The sequence below is a fragment of the Corvus cornix genome, chromosome 9 (assembly GCF_000738735.6).
Source record: "Corvus cornix cornix isolate S_Up_H32 chromosome 9, ASM73873v5, whole genome shotgun sequence".
Classification (NCBI taxonomy): Eukaryota; Metazoa; Chordata; class Aves; order Passeriformes; family Corvidae; genus Corvus; species Corvus cornix.
This window is the reverse complement of record NC_046339.1, coordinates 1,436,862-1,455,093: the sequence shown is the minus strand read 5'-3', so window position 1 is coordinate 1,455,093 and position 18,232 is coordinate 1,436,862. Positions and strand designations below refer to the sequence as shown.

Below are 18,232 nucleotides of genomic sequence, written 5' to 3'. Positions count from 1 at the left end.
ATCTGCTCAAATAAAGCACAAAAAATCAGTTTAGGTTACAAACAACACCTATTTAAAATATCTTACACGTGTCATTACAAAAATCCAACTTTTCAAAACAAAACTTGATCTATCTCAGTGTTTTGCACTGCTGGAGATCTGTAAATCACCTGCTCAAATAAAACACCTCTGTTAGAGAAGTTATTTAAAAAATACATTACTTTTAACAACACCTTCACTACCCTGAGAAACAAATTAAGAGCTGGTAAGGGATTGTGGGAAGAAAAGATGGTAGAGGATCCAGAATCTGTGCCACCTGCATGATTTATACCAAAAACAATTCCAGGGATTTAAAGAGACCATGTAACAGACCTTAACTTCCAACATGAAGGTAATTTTCTAGAGTCAGACTCACAGTAAATAAAATGAAATTTTAAAATGGCATTTGCTCAGCTCCTAACTGGGATAATCCCCTGCAGGTGCAGCAGGAGGGTTACAAACACAGGGCTGATCTTCCCTTTCCTGCTGCTTTCCAGGTGGGGCAGCAGCTTTTCCTCCCTCCCCTGGCCATCCAGAAGTTGGAGATCACCAGGAATATTTCTCTGGATAATACATTCCTTACTGCAGGAACACAAGGGGCTGCCTGAGTTACTCTGGGTCCTTTCATTAATTATTTACAAGTGGCTTCTCCACGTGAAAAGTCACAGGAAAGTAAGTTGTCCCACCCTGAACAAAAAAAATTGGGAATTACAGACGGAATTCATGAAAATTCCATGTCAGCACCACAAATACACACATTTCCCAAGACAAACACTGTCTGTGCATTTACCAGCTTTGAGTGGACTTTCCTTGTCCACTTGCCTTTTTAATCCATTCCCACTTCTGGGATCCACAGGCTGCCCCAGCTCCATTCCTCATCCATAGGAACCATCTCCTTTGGTACCCCTGGGCCCTGGCAGCTCCTCCCTTCCCTCCTCCACACCTGCCCCAGGTCATGCACGGGAAGAGACACAGAACCCCAGTCCTCAATCACCTTTTCCCACCATTTTTATTTTTAGGTTTACTTTTTCTACCCCTCCATCACATTCCTTCTTTCCCCCATGATCTCTTCCTTCTGAGGAATCCTAAAGTCCTTGGAAAGCTGGTGAGCCCTTGGATTGAGTGACTTTGAGGCAGACAAGGGATTATTTGGCATCACTGCAAGAGCTCAGCACTGACAACCAGGGCAAGCACAGGCCCCAAGAAGCAGCTTTGTGCTAAACCAAGGTTTAACTCCCCAAAATCAGATTAATCCACAGCTGCTCAGTGAAACATTACCAGCAGACCTGGAAAAATTACAATAAAGGATAGAATGTGTCCTGCTGGGCTTGATTTTAAGCTTTTGGACTCTTCTGGGATCATTTAGGGTGCTATTTATCAGTATTTTCCCTCAGTGTGTGTGAATAGGACCAGCATTTAAAGGAATGGGCAGCTCTCCCCCTCTAGTGCTGCACAGCTGATGCATAAAGGATTTGATACATAAAATACCTGATACATAACATACCTGATACACATATTTTCTAGCCATAGCCATGTTTTTCAAGTTTTTAGGTGCCTAATTTCCATATATTGTAACCATGATTAAAATCAAACCCCTATAGAAAAGATGACCACTAGAGCATAGGTAGTGAGATCTGCAATTTCTGTTTTTTCTATATTATTTTATGGACATTAAACCATAGCTAATGGGAACTGGAATTTATATTTATTATAATAAAATCCCATTTCCTAACACTGAATATGTGATATGCTGAAAAACCTTCAATTTCACCTCATTCTTCTGACATTTCTGGGGGTTCAAACTGATTTTCTTAGGGGAAAAAGTGGATATTCACAGATTATCTGTACAGCTCCGATGGGGAGGACACTCCAAGAGAGGTCAGGCTGTTTAAATAATCAAATTTCTTCTACAAAGGCACTGCAGCAAGAAAGGGTCTGGGCAACTCTTCCAATGAACAGCTGGGAATAAGTCATGGCACAGCACAAATAAGAGAAAGGGGAATATTCACATCTTCCACCAACAATTTTTCAACATTTAGAGGCAACAGCTCTCCTGGTTTGGATTTGGAAATCACAGGTTTAACAAATTCTTAGTGCAGGCACACAAAATCACCTGGCTGAAGATTTGTAAATACACACCCAAACAGCTTTGACCTGCCTGATGCACTCGATAATTAATTTAAAACCACTAGAAAATGCTAATGGCAAACCTGGTATCCAGGATAAACTTCAGTTAAACTTCTTAATTAAAAACACACACAAACACAACTTGAGCTTCTTTTAATTAAAGAAGAAAAGCAGATTTTATAATACCTTTTGCAACTTCTCATTAGGATTTAAATATTTAAATTGTGAAATACTTGTTTGTCCCAAACCAACGTGTGCAAAAATTCACTGAAGACATCCTTAAACATTAATAAAGGATTGCATATCTAAATACTCATCCTTTTCCAAGAGAAACACAGATGAGAAACTCAGTTTATTCTGAACTTCAGGGAGCAAGTGTTATGTGTGGGAGTTATGGAAAGCAGGAAGCAAAAAACATCCACAAGATATTTCCAAATGATTCTATGAAGCCAAGAGACCCTATTAATGTTTTTTTTTTTTTGTTTGAATCAAATGCAAAATAAATAGCTTATCTTCAAAATTGTTTCACCAGGGTAACTGAAACATACATTTAGTGCATGCAAAGCACTCCAGAGATCCCAAACTAGGAAGTTTCAAGGGATGTGTGGTTTAGACCATCACTTGCAGCCATTATTTCCATTTATTCCAAGCTCAGTAATTATGTCAGGGCTTCACAGGAATGTTTTCACAGCAGAAATAACACTGCTTTTTCCTGGGCAAGAGCCTTACCTCCTGGTTCTACTTTTTGACCTGGACCTTTGGGACCTGTAGGATTTGCCTCTGCCCCTGGAGCGGCTCCGGCTGCGCTTCCTCCTGGAGCCGTAGGAAGAGCTGCTGCTGGATCTGTGTCTGCGCCTGCAACAGAGCCAGGGGTGAGTGTGGCACTCACCAAAACCCTAAACAGGGACAAACCCCTAACAATTCCTGAGAAAACGTCTACAAACCTGGGGGGGGGTTGTAGGGTGCTCCAGAAGCCTCAACTCCTACTATTCCCCTGTAACAAGTAGCTCACATTCCCATGGACACTGCTGCCCTAAGGAGACGATCCTCCAAAATCCCCAGCCCAGGCAAGAAAGGGAGGCTGCCTGGGGCTTTCTTTAAGTACAATTAGTAATCAGTGTTAATTTATTTCATTTGAGTTCATTTAAGGGCAGTGCCCTCCTGAGTCCAATCAGGAATCAAAAGGGTATCTTCCTTTCCTCTCCCTCCCAGTTTTGTTTATTCAAAGAATAAATTCTTACACACCAAGGAGAAAGGTGGAAGAAATCATACTAAATCCAAAACTGGGAGGGGGGAGATGTTCCAAATCTTCATTTGGAACATTTCCTCTCCAACTCCCCAATAGTTAACTAATTAACAGTTACAATCCCCCCTATTTTTGACCTTTACGTGTGATTAATATTAAAATGTAACACCAAGGAAACACTTCCGGAATTCAGGATGTGCTCAGAGATTATCCAGCATAAGGGAAAGGGGCTGCAGGAGATGGAGTACTGGAAAATACAGGCTAACTGCTGAAGAACAGGGCTGCACCTGGAAAGGGAATGTGATGTTCCTGCTAGATGAAGGACAGGAATTCTAGAAACTGCTGCCTTTGATTCCTGAGGGTCAGGGATAAATCCAGGGGGACCCCAGCCTGGAACATGGACTGAACTACCAGGAGCAAATGCCCTACTCCAAGGGCAAAGCCAAGACCCTAAGAGCAGAGCCCTGGACCTTTCCTTGATGCAGTTTAAGTGCACTGGTCTCCATCCAGCCCCCAGTCCCCCTCTGGTTTCCCTGGGAGCTGGCCACGCCTGCGCTGGGCTAACGGGATTCAGACTGCACACGGCTGGGATCACAGCCCAGGGCACCCTGCGCTGGCCCTCAGGGAGGATGGAGATCCTCAGGAGGACAAAGGGCTGGGAATAAATCCCTGAGGAAGCCCCCACAAGTACCCAACTGGTCCCTCCTCGCCACACCCTGCAGCCACTACAGGAAGGTTTGTCAGGAGCATTTCCTACAGGATTTACAGGGCAGCTGGACACCAGGAGAGTTTTCCAGCTCCACTTCCTAATAAATTCACCACCACAAGCCAGACTGAGACAACCAGGATGGGGCCACAGAGCTGCTCCAGGGCTGGAGCCCCTCTGCTCTGGAGCCAGGCTGGGAGAGCTGGGGGTGCTCACCTGGAGAGGAGACGGATCCAGGGAGAGCTCAGAGCCCCCTCCAGGGCCTAAAGGGGCTCCAGGAGAGCTGCAGAGGGACTGGGGACAAGGCATGGAGGGACAGGACACAGGGAATGGCTTCCCAGTGCCAGAGGGCTGGGATGGATGGGAGACTGGGAAGGAATTGTTCCCTGGGAGGGTGGGCAGGCCCTGGCACAGGGAGCCCAGAGCAGCTGCCTCTGGCTGCCCCTGGATCCCTGGCAGTGCCCAAGGCCAGGCTGGACATTGGGGCTGGGAGCAGCCTGGGATAGGGGAAGGTGTCCCTGCTGGGAGAAGAAAGGAAGAGCTATTTCAGCTGGCTGGGGTTTCTCTGGTTTAAAGCACAAGTCACCTTTGGGTCTGCACATGCCCTGCTCTACTGCTCCTGTGGGGGGAAGGAGGTGTGGGTATTTCTGGTCACAGTGGTGGGTTTAGGCTTTTATTTTGATGGAAATGAAAACATTCTCACACCTTCCAAGGTTCAGAACAATCTGTGCTACAAAATTCCAACCCATGGGATTCAAACACTTCCAGCTTTCTGCCGTAATATAAAAGAGCTCAGTTTCTAAAAACTCCTCCAAATGCACCTTTTCTCATAGGAATGGGTCCAAGACTGGAGATCCCGAGACCGCGACCTCGACCTGGATTTCCTCCCCGATTTTTTCCGGCTGTAGGTCCTGCTGTCCGAGGAGCTGCTGGAGGAGGAGCGCCTGCGGTGCTTCTTCTTCCTCCTGCTCCTGCTCTCCTCCTCCGTGTCCGAGGAGCGGCGGCCCATCTTCAATCTGCACAAAACCCAAACATTCCCAGCTGTGAGAAGGGCTCATGTCTGCATTGTGCTGGTTTATATTTATATCAAAATACGTGTGTCCCTCTCCTCCTGTCCCTGTTCCCTGGGAGCAGAGCCCGACCCCCCCCGGCTGCCCCCTCCTGTCAGGGACTTGTGCAGAGCCACAAGGTCCCCCCTGAGCCTCCTTTGCTCCAGGCTGAGCCCCTTTCCCAGCTCCCTCAGCCGCTCCTGGGGCTCCAGCTCCGTTCCCTTCCCTGCTCCTCCTCTTCCCAGCACAGACGGGTTCAACTTGCTCATTTTCTCCAGCCAAACTTTTGCCCTTCCTCACACTTTTGGCCACCGAGGCAGCACCTCCTGATCCACCGGGGAGAGCCTGGGAGCAGAACAAAGGAAAAATTCACCATTAAGGACACAGAAATTCCTCCCTCCCAAGGACCGCCTGGAGCCAGGGCCGGGGAGCCGCAGCAAGCACGAGTCAGGACTGAAAGAAACACCCTCCTGGAAAACGGCACGTCCTGAACACGGCATCTGCCGCCAGGAGAATTCCCGGACTGTCCCAGCAGCGCAGTGCGGACCGGGACAGGCCCCGAGCACCGGGATTTCACAGCAGAAATAACACTGCTCGCTCGCTGCCCGCAGAACAGCAGCTCCACGCACTCCGTCCCACGGAGCCCGCGCATCCCGGCTGCTCGGCACCTCCCGGGGGACCGGGACACCCCCGCGCGGGGCTCCACGTGCGCGGCCGGCGCTGCCCCGCGCACAGCCCGCACCGGAGGCCGCGCGGCCGCTGGGCACACCCGGCCCCGGCAGCGGCCGCCGATCCCCGCCTGCCGTGCCCTGGGGGCCGGTCCCGCCGTGTCCCCGTGTCCCCCTGTCCCCCTGTCCCCCTGTCCCTCTGTCCCCGTACCTGCGGCGCCTCCGCGGCCCCTGTTCGAGCCCAGCGCCTTCCGGGGCGGCGGGCAGGCAGCGCCAATCCACCGCCGAGCGCGGCCAGGCGGCCACAGCGAGCGCCGAGCCATGGATGCGGCGCGCCGGCGAACGCCCACGCGGGACGGGCGGGGGCCGGGGCCGGGCCGGGGCCGGGGTCCCGCTGCCCACGGGGGGATGCAGAGCCCACGGAGCCCGTCTGCACCGTGCCCAACACGGTGACCAACGCGATGACCCACGGGCGCACGGCGTGACACGCCGCGGGTGTCGGGCAGGAGGGGAGCGTGGGTGATTCCGGGGTCGGGGTCCCGCTGCCCAGGGGGTCGCAGAGCCCACGGAGCGCTGTCTGCACCGTGCCCAACACGGCGACCAACGCGGCGACCCACGGGCACAGCGCGTGTCCCGCCGCGCTCCGTGTCCCGCCGCGGGTGACGGGGACCGCGCGGGGACGGCGGCACGGAGGGGATTTCGTTCCGTCTCGAAGAGTTAAAGGAGGGTCGGTGTTTTATGGCACCGAGAGCCGCCCCCGCGGGCGGAGGGACAGCTCTCCACGCGCGGCGTGGGCACCGCGGCCGTGCCCGCGGGACGGAGCGCGCCGGGCGCGGCTGGGCACGGACCGAGCGGGGACCCGCCGGGCAACGACCAGAAATATGACAGAACGATTTAATCACTTCACTTAATTCGATTTTTCACCGAATTTGATTCGTTTAACGCGAGCTCCCGAACACGCGCTCCCCGCCACGGGAATCGCGAAACGCGCGTGGGGGTAAACGAAATGTCAGGGCGGAGGGGCTCATGAGGGTCACCCACCGGGTCGGCAGCCGCGGCGGGGTCGGTCACACCGAATCCCCCGGTGCCCGATGTCCCTGGGATCGAGAACGCCCCGCGCGGGCCCTGGAGCGGAGGGACCGGGGCTCGCTCCTGTCGCGGCGGGGTCGCGTGTGAGCGGCTCTGAATAAACGCTAATGCCACCCCCGGTACCGAACCTGCCCCGGTAAATAACCGCTCCGTTATGTGAAGTCATCGCCCCAAAGGTCAATGAAAAATCGATACACAGGCAAGAGTTAAACAATTCTGAATAATTTATTAGAATTTAGCAAAGGTGGAAGAGAGGCGAGTTCCGTCAACAGAAGTGCTCCGTGATGGGATTTAAAAAAAACAAAGGGAAAACAATATTAGCAATATTGGCGTGTTTGGCTCTAATCTGACGCCTCGATGCGCGCCCGCTCCTGACGCGGCCGCGTTTCTCTCTGTCAATTACCCCCTCGTTTATTCGGGGGATTCGGGCGCCCACGGGGGAACTTTTGCGGCTCCCGCGGGGCCGCTGCCGCGGCGGGGCCGCTCCGGTTCGCTGTGCCCGCGGGCTGCGGGGCTGACCCGACCCACGCGGGGCGGTGCGCGGAGCCTGCGCGCCCCCCGCCGCCCCCCCGCGCGTCCCGGTGGCCACTCCCCCGCCGCCCCGGCCCCTCTCCGCGTCGCGCTCGCCCGGGACCTCGCACACGGTCCCGCGCCTAATTAAATTAATTAGGGCGCAGCGCGCGGCGGGCGGGCGGTGCCGTGGCCGCAGTGCCCCGCGGCGGGCGGGCGACCGGCAAGGACGGGAGGAAGGAAGGGAGGAAGGAAGGGGTCCATTCAGAGCTCCGAGGGGAGGTAATTCGCCGGGAACAAGGGGCCGGCTTTGCAAAGTATAAATAGTGCCACTTCAATCGCGGCGTCGCTATCAGACCCCGGGAGCCCTGCACGTCGGGCGGCACGGCCCGGCCCGGCTCGGCACGGCACGGCCCGGGGCGCCGCCGCCACCTCCCCGCCCCGTGGATGCCCGCCCGGGGAGCCGGGGCAGCGCGCCCCTGAGCCATGGAGGAGCTGACGGCGTTTGTCTCCAAGTCGTTTGATCCAAAGCCAAGGAGAAGAAGGAGCTCATCACCTACCGCGAGGTGCTGGAGAGCGGGCCCCTGCGCGGCGGCGGCGGCCCGCGGGAGCCCGGCGGGGCGGCGGCGGAGCCGGGCCGGGAGGACACGGGCAGCCCCGCGGCGCGGCCGGCCGGGCGCTCCCCGCAGCGGGAGCCCGACGCCGCCGCCGAGAGAGCGGCCGAGGCGGCCACCCCCAAGCTCAGCGACGGTAACGGCGGCACCGCGGGCTCCCCCTTCTCCCGTTCCCTTTCCCCTTCCTCCCCTTCCCCCGTCGGGGTCGGTACGCGCGGAGCGGCCCGCGGTCGCGGGTGGACTGGGGCTGGCGGGGAGGCTGTGCCCGGCGGTGATGGGCGGCTGCCCGGGCTCTCCCAGCCACGGGAGATCCGCGGCCAGCCTCGAAGTTTTTAGATTAAAATATTTGAACCCGGATTTAACTTGCTCAGAACGCGATCTTGTTCCCGTTCGGCATCCCACGGGAAGCCGCGCCGCCAACGAAAGCCCGGCCCCGCGGGCCCGTTCGTTCCCCGCGGCTCCGGGTGCGTAGACCCGCGTGGGGCCGGGCCGCGCTGCCCACGCTCGGCCCCGGGGCTCCCAGCAGATCCGCCCCGCGGGTGTTCCGCGCGGTACCGCGGGGCCGGTACCGGGGCCGCCCGCCGCTCTCGGGCGCTGCGGGAGGCGGCCGGGCCCGTGCCCGTGGCTGCGGGGACCCGCGGGTCGCTGCCGCCCTTTTGTTCGGACCGGCGGAGCGCCCGGAGCATCCCTGGAACGGATGCCTGGAAAAAGGCAATCGGTGCCGCGGGGGAGCCGCGGCCGGGGCAGGACCGGGCCGGGCGGCCCCGCGGGGGTCGGTGCGGGGGCCCGCGCTCCGGCCCGGGGCGCGTCTCCGGCCGAAAATTGACCAAGGAAAAACGAATCCCGCGGGAGCGCGGGGCGCGGAGGGGCCGCGGCGGCCGGCGGAGGCTCCGGGGACCTGTTGCTGCGCATCCCCCGGGGGCGCGGCGGGGCCGGAGGGGAGGGCTCGGTGCGGACCCCGTTCTCCCCGCCAGCGGTTACCGGAGGCAGCGGCGGAGCCCGGAACGGCAGCGGCCGAGGCGGCCTAGCGCGGCCCGGGCGCACAGGCCCCGCTCCCGGCTGCCCCGGCCCCGGGGGGCTCCCGTCCGCATCCCCCGGCCGCCGGGAGCGGCGAGAGCGGGGCGAGCACCGGTGCCCCCGGCCCCGGCGTGCCGGCCCCGCCGCTCTGACTGCTGTGTCGTGCCCAGTGTCCCCAGAGCTGAAGGAGCGCAAGGAGGATGCGAAAGCGATGGAAGACGAAGGGCAGACGAAAATCAAGCAGAGGAGGAGCCGGACGAATTTCACCCTGGAGCAGCTGAACGAGCTGGAAAGGCTTTTCGACGAGACCCACTACCCGGACGCGTTCATGCGGGAGGAGCTGAGCCAGCGGCTGGGGCTCTCCGAGGCCAGGGTGCAGGTAGCCGAAGCTGCGGGGCCGCGTGGGTGTCCGCCCGCGTGGGTGCGTGTGCTCGGGGGAAGGGGCAGCTGTGGGAGAGCCGGGAAGATGATGGGGAAGAGCCCCATCCTTCTGTCAGGGAGAGGAGTCAGCTCCCCGGCGCCCAACTTCACCCAGCAAACCTGCGAACGGCCCCGCAGGGCTTTGCCTCCCCGGCGTTTGTCTCCCCGCGTGTCCCCAGCCCTTCGTTCGGCCGTGTTTTATCCCAGCTCCGCGGTTATTCCATCCTGCCTCGGCAGCCGCTCCCGTGGCTCCGGGGCTGGCGGGGGCTGCGTTCCCGGTCCCCGCTGCCCGGCTCATCCATGGACGCACCGATTCCCTTCATGGATGTCGCGACCATAAACTGAATTAGGAACCGCGAAGTGAAACAAGAATAGATTTATTTTCAGTCCGTTTCTCCTCGTAGTTCTTAAATGTTGAAACGGCAGGAGAACTGAGCGAGGTGCTTTGTTCGGGTTTAAGAAATACAGAAAGTCTGGGATAAACCCGGGATATTTTGAGCTTTCTCCCCTCCCGGGAAGCCGCGGCTTCTCTGGATTTAACCTGCGCTTTGCACCCTCCCAAAGTTTTTTCCAAACGTGTTCCTGGGCTGCTTTCTGCGAGTTTTGTCGGGATGAGCTGAGGAGCGGGGAGGAAGGGGATCCCTCAAATGAGAACAAATGTAGCTGCTCCGGTGTATTTCCGTTCTGAAAATAAAAGAAGAGAAAATGATGGTCATTATTTGTTTGAACACATGGAGCAGTTCTAGGCCCCGAACATCTGCAGCTGGTAGAAAGTCTCGCTGTAACAGATACTCCCCCTCAATCTTTGTGCTCGCAGGCACCATCTGCACCCAAGTATGCGCTCCGTCCTCGGGGGGTTTCCCTGCATCGTGTAAGGTTGTAAGGACAGAGGCAGAGCCGGCACGGGGAGCCGAAAAACTCAAAACGAGCAGCTTTTGTCAGAGCCTGAACCACGAAAAAAAAAATAAAAATAATTTAAAAAAAGTCTTCATTTTCCCTCTCTTCCCCCCCCCCCTTTTTTTTTTTTTTTTTGGTTGCTTTTATTTTTCTGGTTGCTTGGTTGGTTTTTGGTTGGTTGGTTTTTAATTGTTTGTGTTTGTTCGTGGGGGTTTTTTTAAATTTATTTTTTGTTTCTGTTCACCAAACCTTAACAAAACCAAGGCAAAAAGTTGTTGGCTGTGGAAAATGGAGCAGGGAGGTGCTCGACAAAGGAGGCGGCGGCGGCGCATAATCCGCGCTCCCATGATGCCAAATCGCAGGGTGCATAATAACTTTCGGAGATTTACATAGATTAAACCCATTCCCTAGAAATCCTCCCGGTAAAAAAAAAAACCGCTTTTCAATAATATTTTGCCTCGTATCTGCTCTAATTTGTAAATGACGGAAGGCGCGTTTCCACGGGAGGGCTGAGGGCGAACGTGGCTCTTGGGCAGATTTTCCTTGGCTGGAGAAAATGACAGGGCGGGAGAAATTCCCGTTTATATTCGTCTCTTCGAGTAAGACCTCAAAAAATGCAATTTTTATCTCTTTTTTTCTTCTTCTTTTTTTTTTCTTTTCTTTTTTTTTTTTCCCCTGGCCGTGGGGAAAGGATTCCTTGGTCGATGTGGCTGCTGGGATGCGCTGCAGAGCCCTGGTTTAATACAGAGACGTTTTAACACCGGCTCTCCCCCTTTCCCTCCCTCCTTTCCCAAAGCCAGCAGAACTTAAGGCTGGGAATTTATTTTAACGATTCCATTTCCAATATTAAAAGTGTGTTCTTGTCTAACGGGGCAGCCTCTTCGGTGCAAGCAAATTAGATTATGATGATAATGAGATAATTATTCCCCTTCTGTGCTACACTCCACTGAACAGAGACATTCGAAACTTCTTTGTAGTGAAGGTTTTAGGGCCGTAATTCTCCTCCACCCCCCACAAAAAAAAAAAAAAAAAAAAGAAAATAAGAAAAAAAGTCATTAAACTCAGTTGTTCAGTTGTTGTTGAGTTTTTCTGCAAGAGAAAGCTAATTAATTTATTTATTAATGAGCACGAGCTTCTCGGGCCATTATCGGCCGTTAGTGTTGGATATCAGGGGCGATTCTAGCCTTTTGGGAGTCTGATGTGGAAAGAGGAGCCCGGGGCCCGGGAGATCATTTCCCTGGGGCGTGCACTCCGCGCGTGGCGATTTTCGGGGGGTTTGGCTCTTTTCCTTTTGCCCGTCGGAGCTCGGCAGCGGGCGCTGCCCGGGGGGGGGGGGGGGAGGAGCGCACCCGGGCGTCTTTGTCTGCGGGGTTGTGGGGCTTGGGAATTTTATTATTATTCTCATAATTATGATTATTGTTATTGCTGCTGCTGTTGTTATTCTCGGCGGGTTTATTTGAGGTCTGCCCCTCCCGGCGGCGGCAGCGCGGCCGTGACCCCGTGTCCCCCTCCCCGCAGGTGTGGTTCCAGAACCGCCGAGCCAAGTGCCGAAAGCAGGAGAACCAACTGCACAAAGGTAGCGGGGCGGGGGCGGGGGCGCGCCTCGGACACGCGCGGGGGGTCCCGGCGCTGACCCCGCCGCTGCCTCCCTCCCCAGGGGTGCTGATCGGCGCCGCCACCCAGTTCGAGGCCTGCCGGGTGGCTCCCTACGTGAACGTGGGCGCGCTGAGGATGCCCTTCCAGCAGGCAAGTGGGCGCGGGCGGGCGGCCGGGCGGGCGGCCGGGCGGCTCCGGGCGGTGACACGGCCCCACGGGCCCTCCCGTTGTCCCCGCAGGTGCAGGCGCAGCTGCAGCTGGACAGCGCCGTGGCCCACGCGCACCATCACCTGCACCCGCACCTGGCCCACGCCCCCTACATGATGTTCCCCGCGCCCCCCTTCGGGCTCCGCTGGCCACCCTGGCCGAGTCCGCCTCCGCCGCCTCCGTGGTGGCCGCCGCCGCCGCCGCCAAGACCACCAGCAAGAATTCCAGCATCGCCGACCTCCGCCTGAAGGCCAAGAAACACGCCGCCGCCCTGGGGCTGTGACCGCGCTTCTTCTTTTTTTTTTTCTTTTTCTTTTTTTTTTTTTTTTTTGGCAAGGAAAAAAAAAAAGAAAAAACGAAGAAAAAAAAAGGGAAAAAAGAGTTAAAAAGAAAAAAAAAAAAAGAAAGAAACGAGGGAGAGGAGAAACGGACGGGAGATATATACTTATTTAAGGAATTAGAGGACGCGCAGCTGGGAAGTTCACAGGTTTTGAAACTGACCTTTTTCTGCGAAGTTCACTTTAATACAAGAAATTTGATAAGAGAGGCGGGCCTCCTTTCACGTTGCATCAGATACTTGAGTTTAACAACCACGTCTGGAATAGCGACAAAAAAGAAAAAAAAAGAAAAAAAAAAAAAAGAAGAGAGAAAGACGACGACGAACGGGAAAAAAAATTAAAAAGACAAAAAAAAAAAAAAAAAAAAAGACAGTGATTTCTCTGCGAATTTCTAATGGGAAACTGTCCGGGATACTTCCTCCAGCAGCATTCCGGGTTGCATGTATTTGTATTTCATTGATGGAGTCCTTTGATTCACTTGCACTTCACCCTCATCTTTAGTAGAAAAAAAAACAAGACAACCACAAAACCAAACAAACAAAAGTGGCTGGGTTCTTTCTCCTTTAATCTTGGAGGGAAGCAGGCAGAGAGAGGGAGATCAAGCGCTACCTTTTCCACTCTTAAATCTTTGTTGGTCGTTTGCTGTCCCACCTCTGAAATAAAAGGGAGCGGAAAGCGCCAGGAGAGCGGAGTTTGCTTCCCTTTGCCGGGTCTCTCCTGTCCTGAGGGCAAAAGTAAATGAAAAAATAAGAAAGAAGGGGAAAAAAAAGAGAGAGTATTTAATTCCCAACCACCACTTGACACCACGGCAAATTCCGATAAGAGGTACTGGGTACATGTAAAATATGTTGATACACACGAACAAAGTTTATTTTGGCTATAACTTGTGAATTGATAGTTGACTGTCAAACATTTACATTTTATCTCATAAAGGTGTATCTATTCACGTAATCTTGTGATTTTTTTGGTTATGATTATTATTATTTGAGAGACGTATAGCTATTTAACCTGGGGTACCCTGCAGTCAGTGATTGTTATCCCAGATTTTGTCATCAGACCCTCATGCTTATTGCCAAGACAGGGGGAAAGCTCTTCTACGCGAACTTTGGTATGGACGGGCTTTGTATCTATTTGTTCTCCATGAAAACAAAATTATTTATATTGACCATATTTTTTCTAGTGTATTTTAAGTTATTTAAAAAAGAAAAAGAAAAAAAAAAAAAGAAAGCAAGATGCTGTTATCTCATTGCATTTGTTGTCAGTACAATATATTTTGTTTCACTCAGGTTTGCTTCACCTTTTTTAATCCATTTTCGACGTCACGAATTTCAATAAGTGCCAAGTAATGAATTTAAGACACTTTGCGACCTATTGACTGAAGGGGGGACGGTTCGGGGGACGGTTCCAGCTCCCTGCCGGGACTGTCGGTGTCCAGCCATCGGTGATGTTCTTTCTTTTCCGTGTTCACACCTTCTGTAGCGCTCGCACGTTTCTTTCTGCTCCGTAGATACCGCGACACGCCGATAGCGCTCAGCACGACGAGGAAGCGCCGCTCGCCTCCGCGCAGCTTGTTTAGAGTTTCTTTTTTCCCCCACTTTCTCTGAGTTTTTCCCGAGTTTCGGCTGCACAAACCGGGACGCGGCGTTCGCGTTGGCTTTTCTGTGGCAGCCAAGCCGGCCGGCGGAAGCTCTATAGCAATTGTGTCTTTACGAGTTCTGTCAGGTTCCCTCAGGTAATAAAAGCGAGGAAAGCGGAACGACTCGCAATCTTTTCCACGGAGGGATCCGGGGGGATCGGGACCCCCCGCGCCCGGGCAGAGCCCGCACCGCGCCGGCTCCGACCCAGCGCTCCCGCGGTGGGCGCGGGGGGCTCCGGGCTGGGCGCTTCCTCCAGGTCGGGATTCTCCTCCCGCTCCTCCGGGAGCGCTGGGAAGCTCCGAGAAATCCCAGCGGGAGGAGCCGCGCCGGGGTGAGCGACGGACGGGGCTGGCGGGGGATGCGCAGCCCCCCGAGCCCCCGCCGGGCCCCTCGCCGGGGAAGGGTTGGGAAAGGTTGGGGCGGCTTGGGAAGGGTCCCCCGGGCCGGCTGCGGCACCGCGGGCAGCGGCGGGAGAGCCCGAGGTGTCCCCGCGGGATGGGCAGGGATAAGGACAGGGATAAGGACAGGGATAAGGACAGGGACAGTCAGAGCCTTCCCGGCGAGGCCCGCGAGCAGCCAGAGTCAAACCAGCTCGGCCGTTTCTATGCTAATAACGAGCTGGAAATGATAGATTTTGTGTTAGGTAAAACGGCTTTATTCCAGCAAAAGTAAGATGCTGCTAATTATAAAGTCAATAAAAGTACCGGTGGTGTCGATTGATCCCCGAACGCGGCAGTTCATTAATATGAGCACGAGAGCATCGCAGCCCCGCGGCTCAGAACCTGCCTCAGACACCCTCTCCCTCCTCCAAATAAACTTGTCACGTCCCACCTGCTCTGCTTAAAGCACAACTGGTTCAGGTAGAGTCGCCCAACAACCTTGTGCAGGTTTTTGGGGGATGTGTACAAGGGGAACCTCACACCTGCGCTCAGCTCTTGGCACGTCCATCTTCAAGATGGTTGCAATAAAAAGTCAGGAAAAATGGGCTTTCATCCTATCAGGGAAGGGATTGGATGGTGTAAGAGAACTGCGTGGTTTTTAGCACAGCTGTGATTAAAATAAAATAGCCTTAACGGGATGTTTTTGGACGGGAACACTTACATTCCTGGTTTCCTTGGACTGGAATGCCTAATAAGTCTACAGGCCAACAGAAGTTGGCCAGGACTCTTCTGTTCCTATTTTATTTCTTAGAGTGTCTGAAGCTCTGTAAAATCCCATCGATTTCCCAAGATTTAATTGTGGGTGTTTCACGAGGCAGCCAGCGCTCACGATCTGTGCTTCCTGGAGATAAAGTTTTTGTGTGGGATTGACATGGAGACATGCTGGCCTGCGAAGGGGATTTGGAGAAGGGATCCAAGAAATCCTGTAGGAAGGAGTAAACACCTGTTTCTGTCCTCGCAGAGCCCTTGGTGTGTTCCCAGCAGGACCTGATGCAGATTCCGCGGGGCTGAAGGAGCAGTTTCCACATTTTGTTGTCTCTCTGCAGCAGCACGAGTGAGGTGAGCGGGGCAGGGAGCTCACAGATGTGTGACAGGGAGCTCAGATTCCTGCATGGATCTCCGCTCTCCACACAAAAATGCCGGAAAGGAGAAGGGGAGAAAACACGGTGCATAAACCTGCATGAAAACACGCTAAATCCTGTGTACAAACCTGCCGTGTCTCGAGTTGTTCTCTCACAGCTCAGCTTTATTCCAGGCTAGGCTTTCAAAGTCGCCTTTCTGAGGAGCAGCACTGGACAAGCACCCGAGCCCCTGTGGTAGCCAGCCCTTGGAGTGAGCTGTGGCTGGGTAGCCACGGGATAAATAACGTGTTGTGCTAACAGGACACGCTGTGCTCCTTCCTGCCCCGTAAATATTGAGACTTGTCCAATTCCGTGGCTGTTCCTGTTTTGTTTGCCCTTGAAACCTCAGTCACTCACTATTTCTGAGCCTGATTTCCCTCACTGTGAGGTGCCAGCAGGTGAAAGGGCACCTCAAAGGTCACCTCCTGCGTAAGTTTAGGAGTAAAAGCAGCAGATCTGTATCACTTTTGTGGTTCTGAGGTGGGCAGCAAAGTTCTGCAAGGAACTGGAAAAGTTGTGCTCATTTTTAACCATTCCTGCGTTCAAGCAGCCACTGCCCCTGGTTTTCCTGGAGGATCCAGTCAGTGTTCCCAGCAACGGGAGCTGTCACTACTCACACCTTACACCAGCCCCCAGCCCTCTCTCCAGGTGTTCTTTAGGCAATTAAGTTGGTGTGAGTGAAGGAGATCCTCAGCATTTTCGGCACCCCGAGTCTCGCTGCTCTGGTGGCAGACTGTGGGCTTTGGGATGCAATTGTGCTGCTTTGCCACTTCCTCCCGATTCTGGGGCTGGCCCGAGTTCCTGATGGTAGAACCAGCAAAGCCACCAATGCCCATCATCTTCCTCAGCGCTGTGGTGACGCTGTGCCCGCTTGGACAAGGCAATGAGCCACCCAAACCCCACCCCTTCCCGATGTGAGGCCGGGTTTTGGTTCAGTGGAAAGGCTGTGCGTGCCAGGCGCTGCTGCCTGCAGGATCTGCGGGAATCTGCCGAATCATCCCCATGTGCATCCCCGATGCCGTGCCCACAGCCGGCTCCTGCCCTGCGCTGCAGAGCCAGCCTCTCCTCCAGCAGTGTCATTTTGTGCTCACCAGAGCCTCAACTTTTCCTAGAGAGTGAAGGGAAGCTTTTCTCTGTTCAGGGAAAGGTGTTTGGGAATGTTTTCCTTCATAACAAAGGGTTTATGACCTTTGTGCGTCAGGCACGCTGCTCATGAAACACCCACTTGCTTTCAGCAGCCTCCTTTTACACAGGTAAAAATCACCCAGGGAAAAATTCTGGGAGAGAATTACCAGATTGGGGAGGTAAAAATGCCCAAAAGGAATGAGGGGCAGTTTGACTTTCTCAGCAGCTGCAGCCACCCTGAAAGCACCGAGGATGTAAAGCTGGAGTTGGTAAAACAGAGAGCCAGAGCTTTATGAACATCTTCCTCAAGCTCATTTAGGGAACAGAGAACAGTTTTAGCAATGCTTTCAGGAGTGCAGCTGCATCACCCTTCAGGCTGAGATCCCACGTGTGGCAGCGTGGCACCCACCCTAGTGCTGCACCCCTGCGTGCGTGGGGTCACACCGTGGTCCTGCAGGGCATCCCCAGCTCTGTGCAGCTCCAGCAGCAGGTGCCTGCACATCCCCCTCCCCCTGCCAGCTCTTTGGAACTCCCACCTTGGATTCTGCATCTTCTGGATGAGGCAGGAAGCACCCCCAGGCGCTTCTGTGCAGTGGGTAAACTGGTCAGCAGCTGTCCACATCCAGCTGTGGTGTTTGGGATGCCCAGTTCAAGGTGTCCCCTGCACCAGAACTGTCACTGGAGCCTTTTGGCTTCCTGGGTGTGCATGAAGGTCTCCTACCACTGTGGAATGGGAATTCTGCTCAGAACTTACTGGCTGTAGGGTCACATTGACCCCAGAGTTTCTGCTCTCTCTATTAACTATATTAAACCTCCAGTCACCTTCCTTCACCCAGCCCCTGCAGTGCCCTGGAGCTCCAGGGAGATGCTGACAAGCTCCACGCTCTCTGTGACAGGGGAAACATTTCATCACTCCCGTGTCAGGCAGCCACTGCCACCATTCCTGCTTCCACAACAATTCCAACCCACTGTTTTCTTTTCCTTACAGGAGGAGAGCACGACCCACCAGTCACCACTGATGAGAACTCCAGATGGAGCTCACACACGGGGGTGGGGGTACCCCTGTAGGAGCAGCTCAGGCAAGAGAGAATGCTTGTGAAATAAGGATTGTCCGTGTGTTATAGAATCATGGAATCATGGAAGAGCTTGGGTTGGAAGGGACCTTAAAGTTCATCTCATCCCGTTCCACCCCTGCCACGGGCAGGGACACCTTCCACCATCCCAGGCTGCTCCAAGCCCTGTCCAACCTGGCCTTGGACACTGCCAGGGATCCAGGGGCAGCCACACCCTGTGCCAGGGCGTCACCACCCTCGCAGGGAAGAATTTTTTCCAATATGCCATCTCTCCCTGCCCTCTATCACTTTGAAGCCATTCTCCCTTGCCCTGTCTCTGCATGCTCCGCTCTTA

At 54.6% G+C, this 18,232-nt stretch overlaps 2 protein-coding genes and 1 long non-coding RNA gene across 3 annotated transcripts in view; 2 read left to right on the top strand and 1 right to left on the bottom strand.

The window, feature by feature from the left end:
• Window positions 1-6,093, bottom strand: part of RSRC1 (arginine and serine rich coiled-coil 1) — a 99,256-nt gene extending 93,163 nt beyond the window's left edge. Inside the window, exons 1-4 of the mRNA XM_039557002.1 lie at window positions 6,026-6,093; window positions 5,447-5,491; window positions 4,919-5,113; window positions 2,875-3,000 (exon numbers count right to left, since the gene is read on the bottom strand). Coding sequence (XP_039412936.1) covers window positions 2,875-3,000; window positions 4,919-5,106 — 314 coding nt within the window. The 5' untranslated portion in view covers window positions 5,107-5,113; window positions 5,447-5,491; window positions 6,026-6,093. The remainder of the gene's footprint in view (window positions 1-2,874; window positions 3,001-4,918; window positions 5,114-5,446; window positions 5,492-6,025) is intronic.
• Window positions 6,094-7,603: 1,510 nt separating this feature from the next.
• On the top strand, window positions 7,604-14,258 carry SHOX2 (short stature homeobox 2). Its single transcript, XM_039557262.1, is given in 7 exon segments — window positions 7,604-7,936; window positions 7,939-8,163; window positions 9,215-9,423; window positions 11,880-11,937; window positions 12,019-12,107; window positions 12,197-12,302; window positions 12,305-14,258. Coding segments are annotated over 7 exon segments (867 nt in total). The 5' UTR covers window positions 7,604-7,899; the 3' UTR covers window positions 12,448-14,258.
• LOC120410489 lies at window positions 7,607-18,007 on the top strand. Its single transcript, XR_005602689.1, has 3 exons — window positions 7,607-7,695; window positions 15,541-15,638; window positions 17,814-18,007. It is a non-coding gene; the product is annotated as an uncharacterized LOC120410489 (long non-coding RNA).
• The last annotated feature ends 225 nt before the right edge of the window (window positions 18,008-18,232 follow it).